Source organism: Saimiri boliviensis, chromosome 4 (genome assembly GCF_048565385.1).
Source record: "Saimiri boliviensis isolate mSaiBol1 chromosome 4, mSaiBol1.pri, whole genome shotgun sequence".
NCBI lineage: Eukaryota > Metazoa > Chordata > Mammalia > Primates > Cebidae > Saimiri > Saimiri boliviensis.
This window is the reverse complement of record NC_133452.1, coordinates 52,946,449-52,961,332: the sequence shown is the minus strand read 5'-3', so window position 1 is coordinate 52,961,332 and position 14,884 is coordinate 52,946,449. Positions and strand designations below refer to the sequence as shown.

Below are 14,884 nucleotides of genomic sequence, written 5' to 3'. Positions count from 1 at the left end.
TATATATATATATATATATATATGATGCATATATATATATATGATGCATATATATATATATATATATATATATATATATATATATAGAATTGTTTTCTGTAGAGACAGGAGTCTATGTTATCCAGGCTGGTCTCAAACTCCTGGGCTTAAGCAATCCTCCCACTTAGACACCCCAAAGTGTGGGGATTACAGGCTTGTGCCACCATGCCTGGACCAGGTCTTATTCATTCTATCTAACTAGATTTTTGTACCCATTAACCATCTCCACTCCTCCTGGCACTACCCTTGCCAGCTTCTGGTATCTATCATTTTACCCTATATCTTCATGAGTTCCATTGTTTTAATTTTTAGCTCCTACAAATAAGTGAGAATATGCAGTCTGTCTTTCTGTCCTGACATATTTCCCTGAGCATAATCATCTCTGTTCCATCCATGTTGTTGCAAATGACAGGATCTTATTCTTCTTTATGGCTGAATAGTACTCCATTGTGTATATGTACCACATTTTCTTTATTCATTCATCTATTGAAGAGCACTAAGATTTCTTCCAAATCTTAGCTATTGTGAATAGTGCTACAATAAACAAGTGAGTGCAGATATCTTTTTGATATACTGATTTCCTTTATTTTTGGTATATACCCAACAGTAGGATTGCTGGATCATATGACAGTTCTATTTTTTATTTTATGAGGGACCTCCAAACCATTCTCCATCGTGGTTATACTAATTTATATTCCCACCAACAGTGTACCAGAGTTCCCTCTTTTCCACATCTTTGCAAGTATTCATTATTGCCTGTTTTGGATAAAAGCCACATTAAACTAGGGTGAGATGTCATCTCATTATAGTTTTGATTTGCATTTCTCTGATGATCAGTGATGCTACACACCTTTTCATATACCTGTTTGCTATTTCTATGCCTTCTTTTGAGAAATGTCTATTCAGATCTTTTGCCCATTTTATTGTTTTTTTTTCCTATGGAGTTGTTTGAACTCCTTATATTTTCTGGTTATTAATAACACAAGGGTGTCAGATAGGTAGTTTGAAAATATTTTCTCCAGTTCTGTAGGGTGGTATTATGCTAATTATAACTTGGACTTACAGCTTGGGCTCTCTGCAGAACCTAGTAGATTCTGGGCTGCCTATAGGCTGCCCTTGTGTGTCAATGGTCTGGTGAAGATTACTGTGTATTTAACCCAGTACCCTTGAATTTTAAATGTGTTCTGGTCACAGAGAAAACATTCTCTGGAAGATTTTTTAGGAGCTAAAAATGATGGTAGAAATTCTAAATTAGTAAGCTTTGGGGTAAGAAAGCATTTCCAAAGAATATTATCCCTTATTTTAGAAATTTCCTGACCTGACAAGCAATATTTTATGAGAAAAATAAGAACTTGGTTAATATCAGCTAAAAATTAAATTAATTAAAATTAATTAAAATTAAATGCCATTTATAAATGTTTCAAAATCATCATTGAATAAATAGCTTAACTTGGTGATTACAAACCAAGGGTAGCTTCAGGAGGCTAAAGCTATAAGCCAAGCTAATATACGAGAAAAATCACATCTTTTTTTATAAATATGGAAATGTGTTACAAATGGAACTGTTTCTGTAAGGAATGCAATATACAGTATCTAGAAACTACTGTCTATATATAGTAAACTCTATGCTGTATCATTTCATTCATTTTTTTCAGCAAAGAGATAAATGCATAATTGTTTGTATTGGTGGTGCTTTTGTTCCCCATTACCATATGTAAATAGAATGAATAGCTTCTCTGAGGATGGACAGCATAATATGTGGAATTCCTGCTTGCTATCTTATAGGAGGTTATTTGCATATGAAATTTTATGGACATGAGACTGAAAATGTGTTATTTAAAAGCAAAAGGGAAAAAAAGCCCTTTAAATTATCATGTCTTGCATTTCACATTTCTGGTGATTTATAAGCCTTTCAAAGCTCATGTTATTAAGCAATTCAAAATTTCTATGCCTATACAGGTTTCGCTAATACTAACTCAAGTAGCCACCCTGTGGCATTTTCCATGCTGTTCTTCATTTTTTCCGTCTATATTTTTTCTCCTCTCGTTTTTTTAGAAACGTTATTCCTATTTCTGTCACACTGTCACCTTTTAGTCTGTCTTGCAAGAATGTAACATCAGCAGCCAAGTGAACCTAGGAAAGAAGAAAAGAACAGGTTTGTGTCATTGAATTTTTTAAAGTAGAAAATTTTTCTCAGTCTTTTTTCAGCTTTTGTTACTTTCCGTATGAAATTTTTTTTAAAAATAGCTTGTTCTGTGGATGAAGGGCCCTTTATGAAGTGTCCTTCAGAGATGGTCCAGCAGTGTGTCAGCTCTGTGGTGTGAATCTGCAAAGAGAAGGGTGGTCCAGGCCAACTAGAATGACTGGGACACCCAGACATGTAAGCCTCTCCCAAGCTTAGCTCACTGTGCAAGGCTGAACTACGGATCCATCTTTAGAAGAACACAAATCCCCAGCTGGAAAGTAGCCTTGACCCAGTGCGCTTAGCCAGCAGAATTTCCAAGGATAAATGGATTCTTAAGTGATTGCTCTCAAACAGATTTGCCCCAAATCATTCTGTCGTTAGCTAAATTGCATAATCACTTGTCCTAACAATATTTAGCAGCACTTACGGCTTTGTGAGCTTTAAGAAAAATATCAATTAAATGAATTATAGATATAAAATTAAAGATTGAAATTACAGACATGAATATTTGATACTCAGGCCTTCTTTTCCTCTGTAAGGTATTTCTTATTCCCCAGACACTGAAGTAAGCAGGGCTTACTTCTTTATTCATTAAAATGTGTCCACAGACAAGCACAATGATGCTGCTGACCTATAGTGTATTTGTTGAGAGTTACTTTGATTTATTGGGATAAATAAGATAAATAAGTAAAAGCACCTAGTGAAAGCAAATAATAGGTGAAAAATGCCTACATGTAGCAGGCAATTAAATAATATTCATTGAATCTTACCTGACTCACTCCCCTCCCTCACTAAGAATTTCTTAGCTAGCCAGCCTCAATTTGTTAAACCATCAGTGTAACAAATTATCCAGTCCATTGTGGGGGCCTTGCAATGCCTTCCACTTAATAGAAGGATGTAGATTGCACTTGGAAATACAGAAGCAAAATTCATCCTCAACTTTTTCTTCCATAAGGTTTTTTTAAGACTTTGTCAAAATTTAACAGAAAATAAATTAACAGGGAGATGATGCTGAAGCTATCTGGGTATTTGGGGGCACATGAGGTCTGATACCAGCTATCATTCAGCAAATATAATCAATTGTTATCTATGAAAGTTGAAGACATTGTTACCCTATTTTTGACTTGATTTTATTGTTTCTCCCTTTGCCCATAAACTCCCAGAGTGCTTTCCCACCCCTTCCTTGACATCATGGCCACTGACTATAGGACAAATCTAAAAAGATGTTAGGGTAGAAACGTGGAGAATCTGTGTGAACAATGCATTATTTCTATTGTTTTTTTGATTTTTTATTATTTGTTATTCTATTTTCCCCTAACTACCACAAATAATGAAAAATTACATGCATGCCTCATTACTGGGTAGCTTGTTACATGGCAAGACTTTGATTACTATCTGGTCCCACCATTCTCAAAAGCTAAGCTTCTGGGAAAATGAGACTCCTCTTCTTAAACTGTTGTTGACGCACCAATCTGTGACAGATTTTCTTCTATCCCTCCACTTTCCCAAAAGAGCTTTTACCAAGGCCTTCCTGGGTCTTTTGATTCTTAAATGTTGTGAATATATTTCAGGTCTGGTTTAACTTATAGACTCTCTGCTGTACTTGTTCTTATTAATCACTCTCTCTTCTTGAAATGCTCTCCTTCCTTGTTTCTATGACTCCTTTTTTTCCTACCTCTGATTTCTCTTTCTTAGTATCCTTTTCAGCCTTTGTGCTCTCTGTTTAACCTACTTATTATATCTTATTGCTTCCTACAGTTCTGTTACTCCCTTTGCTTCTTGCTCTACAGACTCTGCCTAGTCATTCTTTTCCAATTCTAATGATTTTTCAATTAATGTCTCTCTGTGAACTCCAAACAGGGATAAACAACTGCTTGCTGTATAGCCTCACTTGTATTTGTTAAATACAACCCCAGCAGGCTCAAAATTGAACACCTCACTTTGTCTCTACCAAGCCCAAATGTACTACTCTTAGTTTTGTTCTTGGTTTAATAGTACAACCATCCCTACAGCTTGCTCAGAAACCTGCAAGTCATTCTTGAATATTTTTTTCAATTTTGTCCCTTTCAGCCAATTCCTAACCTAGTCTTATCTGTTCTTTTTGTTGTTGGTCAAAAGGTTTTCCTCTCTCCATTCCTGCTGTAAGGGCTCTGTTCTGGTTTTAGCTGAGGTTACCATCACAACTTCCAAAGTGCCCTCATCCTTTCCTTCAACATTATTTCCTCTGATATACTTTCACTTGTTTGATAAAGAAATGAAATTCCTAAAACACAAATTTCAAAATATTATTCCACTGTTTAATGACCTTTATTGACTTCTGTTGTTTTCAATATAAAAATCTCAATTTCCAAGCTTGTCATATTAATCCCTTTTTTAAAAGTCAGACTTCTGTAAAGAATTTAAACCTCCTTTCTCATGACAATCTGTCTCTCAATTTATATGTCAGTCATACTGAACTAATTCAAGTTCCTTGTTCCTTGATTCAAACAGTCTTTTTATACCTTTGGACACGCTGATTCTTCTACCTGTTATATTATTTTCTCCTGCTCCTCTTACCCAAGGCTTTTATCTAACTCCTATTTTTTTTTCCTTCAAAAGCCAATTAAGAGTTTCCTTAGGAAGTCTAGGAAGTCTTTCCTGCCACAGATCCTTTCATAGCCTTAATTATACTTCTTCGTACATCTGGCTTTTCCATTAGACAGAAGGCGATTTAAGTGTCTTGTTCATCTGTGCATACTCAGCACCTGACACTTAGCAGATATTAATAACATTTTAGTTAAACCAATGAATAATTCAGGTGTGAAATCCAGCCTCTAAAATGGCCTGCAATGATCCCTACCTCCTGTCATTCACACCCTCAGGTAGCCCCCTCCCACATGGTACCAGGGTTGGTAGCATAAGTAGCTATATTGTGATTAGATCTACAAAGAGGTCCATGTGGCCAGGAACTTCATGAAGCCTCCTGACAACTGCCAGTAAGGCACTGGGGCTATGTGAGTGAGCTTGGAAGTAGATTCTCCAGCCTCAGTCAAGTCAACAGAGGTTTTAGCCCTGGCCAGCAGCTTGACTGCCTGTGTATTAAGCCTTGAAAGACTTTGGGTGACAACCACCTAGCTAAGCTGCTCCCAGATTTCTGAGTCTCAGAAACTGTGTGAGGTAATAAATGTTTGTTTTTGTAAGCTGCTACATTCTGGGGGTAGTTTGTAACATATCATTAGGTAACCAATATACCTAGCAAAGTGAATTATGTATATTGGTTATCTTATCTTAGCCTTAGCAGGACTAAGAGAGTCTCCATTCATTCTTCACTTATTCAACTTTACCATTTCCAAGGCACCTCTGATAATCCCACAGAGCAAGTTGCAGTAGCACAGAGAAGATCTCCCAGCAGGGAGCTCTTCCACAAACTCCACCAGAGGATTCTTGTCTAGAATCAGGGAAAATTCATTTCTGCTTGAATTATTACAGGTCACACTTGGTGTAATTCCCAGGTACATCTTGAAAGCAACCTGATAAGAAGAAAACAAAATTACTAAAACTTGGTCTAGAACCAATAACTATTAGCAGACTAAGCAAATACCCTGTGATAGGCATTACTGCACAACGGTTAAGCACATGGAGTCTATAGTCAGGAGGTCCGGCTTCACCCTTAGCTCTGCAATTTATTGATCCTATAATGTGAAGTTTTAAAATATTTTTACTTGTAAGAGGCTAATTTTTGTGGAAATAATATGGTTTGTAAAAAACTACATTAAAGAATTATTTTCAATCAACTTTTTAAAAAATATATATCCTTTAATGGAGTAAGAAATTAAAACTGGGGGGAAATGGGGGAGGGGCGGGGGGTGGGGAGGTGGGAAGAGATAGCATGGGGAGAAATGACAGATACAGGTGAGGGGACGGAAGGCAGCAAACCACACTGCCATGTGTGTACCTATGCAACAGTCTTGCATGTTCATCACATGTACCCCAAAACCTAAAATGCAATTAAAAAAATAAAAAAGAAAAAGAAATTAAAACACTATTAGTCATCAACATATCAGCTGATATTTGTCACACTGATCAAAGTATAAAACCCTGGTTTAGAAGGGACACATTTGCCACAACAGCAAGGTGACAATCAAAGCAGAGGATGACAGATTAGACACAGATTAGACCCAATAATTCATTTTGGGAAGTAAAGAGAATAATTTTGGAGTAGTCGTCCCGTATCTGTGGTCTCAGTTACCTGTGGTCAACATTGTTTGAAAACATTAGGTAGAAAATTCCAGAAATAAACAATTCATATGTTTTAAGTTGTGCTTCTGTGTAGTGTGATGAAACCTCTCACTATCCCCTCTCCATACTGCCCAGAATGTGAATCATCCCTTTGTCCAGTGTATTCACACTGTTTATGCTATGACCTGCCCATGGGTCACTTAGTAGCTGCCTCAGTCAGCAGATTTTTAAAAAACATAGTATATACAGGGTTTGATACTATCTGAAGTTTTAGGTATCTACTAGGGGTCTTAGTTGCAGGTATCCCTTGTGGGTAACAGGGGACTACTCTACTGTGGAAGACAAATCTCTAAGGAGCAAGTGGTAGTGGTGGGAGGCACATAAATGAATTATCAAGTAACTTCACAAAAAGTCTGCTGTTTTATGGGGCTTGAAGAATTTTACAATGTAGAAATGGAAGAAATTTTGCAGACTATGTCTTTCAAGCCCGTAGTCTCACAAATAGATAAACTGGTGTTCAGAGAAGTCAAATGATACTGCCAAGATCATGCTATAACTTAATTCCTTGGTTCCTAATCCATGGCAATTTCTTTTCACAAAACACAAAGGCCTGGACTTTGAAGTTTATTAATAAAATTTTGTCAGCTTGATATGTTGCCATCTTTCAAGTGTGGAAATTAATTAATTTTTAAAATTAAGAGCTGTGTAGGAGAGAAATGGAAGCAATTTTCTTAAATTACTTACAATCCGAAGAACTAAGAGATTCCTCATTTATTCTTCATTTATTTCAGCAGACACTTCTTGAGCACTACCAGTCTAGCACAGTACCTGGCACACAGTAGCCATTTGCAAGATAAATTATAGAATGGGCATCTATTCTGTGTTTGAGACTATGTTTAGTCTCAAATATAGAAAATGCATGGTATTGACTGAATGTTTGCCAAGTAGGCAAGACTGGGGGTCTGGAGGGAAGTGACGAAGACATTCTAGGTAGTGGGAACATGTCATGGGCATAAAATACTATGATGGGGTTCAGAGAAACTCTACATCTATCAACTCGTGAGCAGTTGTGGGCCTCAAAGGTGTGAACTGGCTAATGCAGAATTGAATTTCAGTTTTAGGGGGATCCTGTTCTTGTCAGCATAGAGGATGGATTTAAGGTTATGGGTGGGAGTGAGCATGAGGTCAAAGACAGAGATACTAATCAAAAGGTTTCTCTTATAGCCTAGGAAAGAAATGAAGAGGACTCTTCTCATTTTTATTTTCCTTCAAAACTCAAACTCTCCCAAAACTTTTCCATGTAAAATGCACATATCCCAAATCCTAAAATTTGATATCTAGCACTAGCCATTTTAGGAAGATAGAAAATGAAAGGGAAAAGTTGAAGGCATTCCCCCTAAGAAGTGCAACAATGTAATCCCAGCACTTTGGGAGGCCGAGGCGGGTGGATCACAAGGTCAAGAGATCGAGACCATCTTGGTCAACAAGGTGAAACCCCGTCTCTACTAAAAAATACAAAAAATTAGCTGGGCATGGTGGTGCGTGCCTGTAATCCCAGCTACTCAGGAGGCTGAGACAGGAGAATCGCCTGAACCTAGGAGGCGGAGGTTGCGGTGAGCCGAGATCGTGCCATTGCACTCCAGCCTGGGTAACAAGAGCGAAACTCCGTCTCAAAAAAAAAAAAAAAAAAAAAAAAAAAGAAGAAGAAGAAGTGCAACAAGACAGGGATGCCTACTTTCACCACTTCTATTCAACATAGTGCTATTAATAAAAATCCCATCCATAGCAATTATGCAAGAGAGAGAATAAAGGGCATCTAAATCAGAAAAGAGGAAGTCAAACTATCTCTGTTTGTAAGGTTAATCATATACCTAGAAAACCCCTTAACACCCCTCCAAAAGACTACTAAGTTTGATAAATGAATTTAGTAAAGTCTTAGTTTACAAAACGAATGTACACAAATCAGTAGCCCTACTACAACAACAACCAAGCTGAGAGTCAAATAAAGAACTCAATCCCTTTTAAAATAGTTGCAAAAAAAAAAAAAAAAAGAAAGAAAGAAAAAAACAAAAACAAAAACACGGAGGAATATACTTAATCAAAGAGGTGAGAGATCTCTACAGGAGAACTATAAAACACTACTGAACACTACTGAGAGAAGTCATAGATGACACAAACACAGGGAAATACACGCCATGCCCCAGGATTGGAAGAATCAATATTGTGAAAATCACCATACTGACCAAAGCAATCTACAGATTCAGTGTAATTCCTATCAAAATACCAACATCATTTTTCACAGAATTAGAAAAAAGTGATTCTAAAATTCATATGGAACCAAAAAAAAAGAAAAAGCCCCAACAGCCAAAGCAATCTCAAGCAAAGAAATAAATCTAGAGACATCACATTATCTGATTTCAAACTATACTACAAAGGTATAGCTATCAAAACAGATTAGTACAGTGGTACAAAAGTAGATATATAGACCAATAGAACAGAATAGAGAACTGAGAACCAACTGATCTTTGACAAAGCATACAAAAACATAAATCAGAGAAAGGATACTCTATCAATTAAAAGGTGCTTGAAAAATGAGATAGCCACATGTAGAAGAATGAAACTGGTACCTGTCACTTACCATACGCAAAAATCAACTCAAGATGGATCAAAGACTTACATGAAATCATAAAATTTCTAGAATAAAACTTAACAAAAACTCTTCTGGATATTGGCCTAGGCAAATAATTTATGACTAAGACGCAAAAAGCAAATGCAACAAAACCAAGAATAAATAAATGGGACCTAATTAAACTAAAAAGCTTCTGTACAGCAAAATAAATAAACATCAGAGTAAACAGGCAATCCACAAAAGGAGAGAAAATATTTGTAAACTGCGCATCTGACAAAGGACTAATACCCATTATCTACAAGGAACTCAAACAAATCAGCAAGAAAACAACAAATAATCCCATCAAAAAGTGGGCAAATGACATCAATAGACACTTCTCAAAAGAAGATATGCAAATGACCAACAAACATTAAAAAAAAAATGCTCAGCCCCACTAATCATCAGGGAAATGTAACCCAGAACCACCGATATCATTTTACTTCAGCCATAATGGCTGTTACTAAAAAGGCAAAAAAGCAATAGATGTTGGTATGAATTTGGTGAAAAGAGAATGCTTGTAGAATTCTGGTAGGAATGTAAATTAGTACAACCTCTACAAAAAACAGTACAGAGATTTCTTTCTTTCCTTTGATTTATTTATTTATTTATTCATTCATTCATTCATTTATTTTTGAGACAGGGTCTTGCTCTGTCACCCAGACTGGAATGGAGTGGCCTGATTTGGCTCACCACAACCTCAGCCTCCTGGACTCAAGTGATCCTCCCATCTCTGCCTCCCAAATAGCTGGTACTACAGGTGCATGCCATCAAGCCTGGTTAATTTTTTTTTTTATGGAGATGGAGATTCGCCACGTTGCCTAGGCTGGTCTTGAGCTCCTGGGCTCAAGCAATCCACCTGCCTCGGCCTCCCAAAATGCTAGGATTACAGGTATGAACCACCACACCTGGCCATGGAGATTTCTTTAAGAACTAAAAGTAGATCTACTATTCATTCCAGCAATCCCACTACTGAGTACCCAGAGGAAAAGAAGTTATTTTATATATATATTTTTAAAAACTGCACATATATATTTATTACAAAACAATTCACAATTGCACAGATATGAAACTAATCTAAGTACCCATCAACTGATAAACAAAGAAAATGTGGTGTATATACACTGTGGAATACTACTCAGACATAAAAAGATAATGAAATAATGTCTTTTGCAGCAACCTGATGGAGCTGGAGGCTGATATTCCAAGCGAAGTAACTCAGGAATGGAAAACTAAAAACTGTAGTTCTCACTTATAAGTAGGAGGCAAGCTATGTGTATATAAAGGCATATGGAGTGGTATAACAGAGTTTGGAGACTCAGAAAGAGGGAGAGTTGGAGGGGAGTGAGGGATAAAAAAATACATATTGGATACACATATTGGGTGACAGGTGCACTAAAATCTCAGAATTTACCACTATATATGTGTGTGTGTGTGTGTGTGTGTGTGTGTGTATGTAATTCATCCATGTAACCAAAACCCACTTGTACCCCAAAAGTCATATACATATATACATATATATGTACATATATATATATAATGTACATATATATAATATATATATATATATATACATAAAGAAAGCAAAATCTCTGTCTTCTAAATCTTAAGTCATAGCAAGAGAAAAATTTCATCATAAAATTCTAGGTTTGGAAATTTGATTTGTCTCCTCATCAATTGGCTGAAACATCTTTCTGTTAATGTTGATTCCTTACACTGGAAAATTCCTAGACTATTATTTTGTATGAGTGAGAATTTCTTTTCTAGTTTTCAATCCAAACCACATGGAAAGAATGTAAAAATGGAAGCTGTTCACTTTGAATTTATTCTCAGCATTTAGGCTGCAGTATTACAGCCCAATATTCACCAGTAGGAGGCATTATCTAAACATGTTGAGAAATTTTCATTCCTAGGGAATGACATTGTTTCCTTATCTGGTTGAATTCAGTCTGAGAAGAAGGACTGTTGTTTGTAATGAAGAAAGAGCTCCACCCTCGGGCACTGCCACAGCTGCTCTGCCAATAACAAAGGCATAGCATTTTCCCTCTTGTGCATCTCCAACATGGATGCTTTTCAGGGCATTTTAAAATTCTTCCTTAATCAGAAAACTGTTATCGGCTATAGCTTCATGGCTCTGCTGACTGTGGGAAGTGAGCGTCTCTTTTCTGTCGTGGCTTTTAAGTGCCCCTGCAGCACTGAAAATATGGCCTATGGGCTGGTTTTCCTCTTTGCTCCTGCCTGGGTGTTACTGATCCTGGGATTCTTTCTGAACAACAGGTCATGGAGACTCTTCACAGGCTGCTGTGTGAATCCCAGGAAAATCTTTCCCAGACGCGACAGCTGCCGTTTCTTCTACGTCCTCGGCCAGATCACCCTGAGCTCATTGGTGGCTCCAGTGATGTGGCTTTCTGTGGCTCTGCTCAATGGAACTTTTTATGTATGTGCCATGAGTGGGACGAGAAGTTCAGGACTCCTGGAACTGATTTGCAAGGGTAAGCCCAAAGAGTGCCAGGAAGAACTTTATAAAGTGTCTTGTGGCAAAACTAGCATGCTACCCACCATCAGTGAAGAACTGAAACTGTCCCTTCAGGCCCAGTCTCAGGTAAGAAAAGACAAACTCGCCTTTTTCTCCCAGCGTGAGCTTGAAGTATTCTCTTTGTCCTCCTTTCAGCCAGGCTGAGTCTGTATCTTGTCAGAATATTTTTGAACTAAATGGACACTGAAACACGATGCAGCATTGACACTATCTCAGGAAAAGCTTTTTAAAGGCTGGATGACTCAGTAAAGTTGCTGACTGGATTATCTTTTTTCCGGTTCCAAAAAGAAAATATCCTCTGGATTGCCCATATGTAAATACTTAAGTACTTTAAAACAGTCTCTCTGGGTTGACTTTGTAAATAAATAATACCTAACACTGAATCATAAATTGAGTGTTAATGGCAGACCTGTAATTAGAAATTACTGCCTTCTATCAATTATTTATCTTCAAGTCAGTTTCTCAAACATATACATTATTCATCTATTAAAATGTAGCTGAACGAAATGAGTTAATACTTTTCAAAGTTGCATGTAATTAGCATAGAGATTCTCTTGAATGAATTCTGGCAACTGCTATCTATCTCTGTGTATACATATTGTCAAGATTGAGAAGAATTTTCCATGTAAAGTAGAAATCAGCAATCTTTAAATAGCCTTCAGTGAAAATGTGACCACACTCTCTAGGGAGGTTATGTTTTATACTCTGTGCTATACAGCTAAAGGAGATTACTTCAGAAGCTCAAGATGGGGGCATTGTTTTATTTAACAGAAGGAAATTATATCTTTACCTAATTGATACGAGGAAGCAGCCTGTCATTCCTCCAGGCACATGAACACAAATCCAGATGTACAGCCTTAGGAAGGACGGGCTTCCCATTTATGAGCAGTAAGAATTGCATTCCCAAAAGCAAAACAAGCAGTAAGAGTTCATAGGCAGATCCACAAATTGTCAGAAATGCTATCTGTTTCAATATAAAGGGACTGAAATAGCACTATTTTACTTTTTCAACAAGCATTTGCCTTGGTAACAACACATGAAGGCAAAGTCTGTTTTTAAAATCATACATTCCAAAGCTGGTTGGCGGTAAAGTCATACTCTTCAAAAATTGGTAAGTCAAGAAATGCTGAAAAACAAAATCTTTTCTTTAATGCATAAAGCGCATCTTAGATAAAACATGTCAGGCTCCTAAATGTCTTGTGTCTTTTACTGAAGAAGGGTATAACTTACAACTCTTATGGTAGAATGATTGATTTATGGTTTATGTCCTCAGGCACCAGGCTCCATTCGACAGAGCAAGGCCCAAACACTTATCATTGTGTGAGCATCTCTTCTCTAAACACAGGCACAAGGAAACCATGCACATCATGTCATAGCTTAGGTTGAGCACACTGACCTGCTGATTTTTCATCAGAATGAGAAAGACCTGGGGCTGATTCCCGTGGGAAGATGCATAAGGAATGTAGGCAAGAGGAGTTGTATCAATAGCAGGTGCTGACTATAGAGGTTCAGACAGGCAGGAGGCAACGTATAGTCCAGACCAATAATAGTTGGGCATGTGGTTGGAGGTGGAAAAGTACATTCCTTCATGGGTGTGGCAGAGAAACAAACAAAAAATATCTAGCTGGATGACTCTCTATTCCTAACGAAGGTAGAATGGAGTAGTGAAAAGAGCTCAGTCTTGGTATTGTCTGGCCTTGAGTTTGTATGTTGACGCTACCAATCACCAGCTATGTGACTTAGAACTGGTGGTTCAACCTCTCTGAATCCCAGTTTTCTCATAGTTGGTGGTAATATCATCTACTTTGGAGAGTTGTTGGACGATTTAGAGATGACAGACATAAAGAGCCATAAAGCTTCTCGTACACAGTAGGTGTTCCAAGTCAATGAGGAAAACTGCCAGGGTTTGGGGGAGGAATATGCAAAACGGAACACTGTTGAGGGCTGGTATGGAAGCATCCACCATGCTCTAGTTTGACCCTGGGTCCTGTGAATTGAGGGGAAGGATCGGTCAATGCAAAGGTCATGTGAAAGGGGGAAGGGGACCTAAACCTGATGGAATAGTTTATAACTCCAGTGGAACTGGCTAAGGTACTAAGATGAGATGGCCTATAAAAGCCTCAGCTGTGGAAAAAGAGGAAGACAGATGATGAAGGAAAGAGGAAGATTTAAGGTAGCCAACCCCAAGCCATTCAAGGACTTTCACATGATGGCAGTTGTGCCTCACTCATTAATTATAAGTACAGAAAGATACTATGAGTTCAGTAACACATTTACACAACTGTATATGCATTTGAAGAATGTCAGCATGTAATATTAGCTAAAACTTAATGAATGCATGTGTGCAGCATCATTTCATTAGGCCCACCAAATTACCCTTCAAGGTGAGTAACCCCCATTTCACAAGTGAAGGAACTGAGATACAAAGAATATGCACAGTAAGGGGAAAGTTTAGATTTAAACCTGAGTAGTGCCAGTCCAGAGCTGGCATTGGTGCAGAGGTTGAGACCCTTCACAAACACTTCATATCTGAGCCAGAGGTGGAGAACCACTAATTTAAAGCTTATTTGTGGTTTTGTTGTGGTTTGAATGGGTTCATTTGTAGATTATTACTTCTATTTTCAAATAGGCCCATCTGCTAAAGAATATTAAGACTTGGCCGGATGTGGTGGCTCACACCTGTAATCCAAGCACTTTGGAGGCCAAGGCGGGCAGATCACCTGAGGTCAGGAGTTCAAGACCAGCCTGACCAACATGGTGAAACCGCTTCTTTAAAAAAATAAATAAATAAAAATTAAAATTAAAAAAAGGATATTAAGACTCATTTAAGCTAAATGTCCAGAGACACTTTGAAAAAGTGTTAGTTTTCCAAATACAAAATTAATTCCAATTATGAAAACAGAATTACAGGGGAAAAGAAGATAATTTGAGCTATTTAAACTTTTGATTTTAGAATTCAGAAGAAAAAAACGCTGAACCATTTCATATGCAGGATAGACTTTGTTTTTTCTAATTACCAAAAATCAAGATAAATAATTTTTAAGTTTTGAATGATCCTAATTTTTTCTCAGCCTTTAAATTGTTATAGCTTCAGCTTCCTGAATGTATCATCTGTATCCTTTTTTCACGGGCAGTGAGTAATGACAGAAAAAAAATTAGTCACTGGCCATGTATATATATTTATCAGTGGCTAAAAACACCTGGCTGAGGAGCTGGTCATTTGCTCAAATGACCACATTTA

The 14,884-nt window shown here is 37.3% G+C and overlaps 2 protein-coding genes across 4 annotated transcripts in view; one reads left to right on the top strand and one right to left on the bottom strand.

Annotated features, from left to right (window-relative positions):
* Positions 1–14,884, top strand: part of CALHM5 (calcium homeostasis modulator family member 5) — a 58,591-nt gene that overhangs the window by 27,004 nt on the left and 16,703 nt on the right. For 2 of the 3 annotated variants that reach the window (XM_074397579.1, XM_074397578.1), the window contains exon 2: positions 11,385–11,709. In XM_074397579.1, coding sequence (XP_074253680.1) covers positions 11,385–11,709 — 325 coding nt within the window. Of the gene's footprint in view, positions 1–6,120; positions 11,710–14,884 lie in introns of those variants that run through there. The other variant, XM_003938637.4, reaches the window with a different exon arrangement.
* TRAPPC3L (trafficking protein particle complex subunit 3L) overlaps positions 91–14,884 on the bottom strand; it is a 42,299-nt gene continuing 27,505 nt past the window's right edge. The window contains exons 4-5 of the mRNA XM_039467758.2: positions 5,548–5,733; positions 91–2,172 (exon numbers count right to left, since the gene is read on the bottom strand). Coding sequence (XP_039323692.1) covers positions 2,053–2,172; positions 5,548–5,733 — 306 coding nt within the window. The 3' untranslated portion in view covers positions 91–2,052. The remainder of the gene's footprint in view (positions 2,173–5,547; positions 5,734–14,884) is intronic.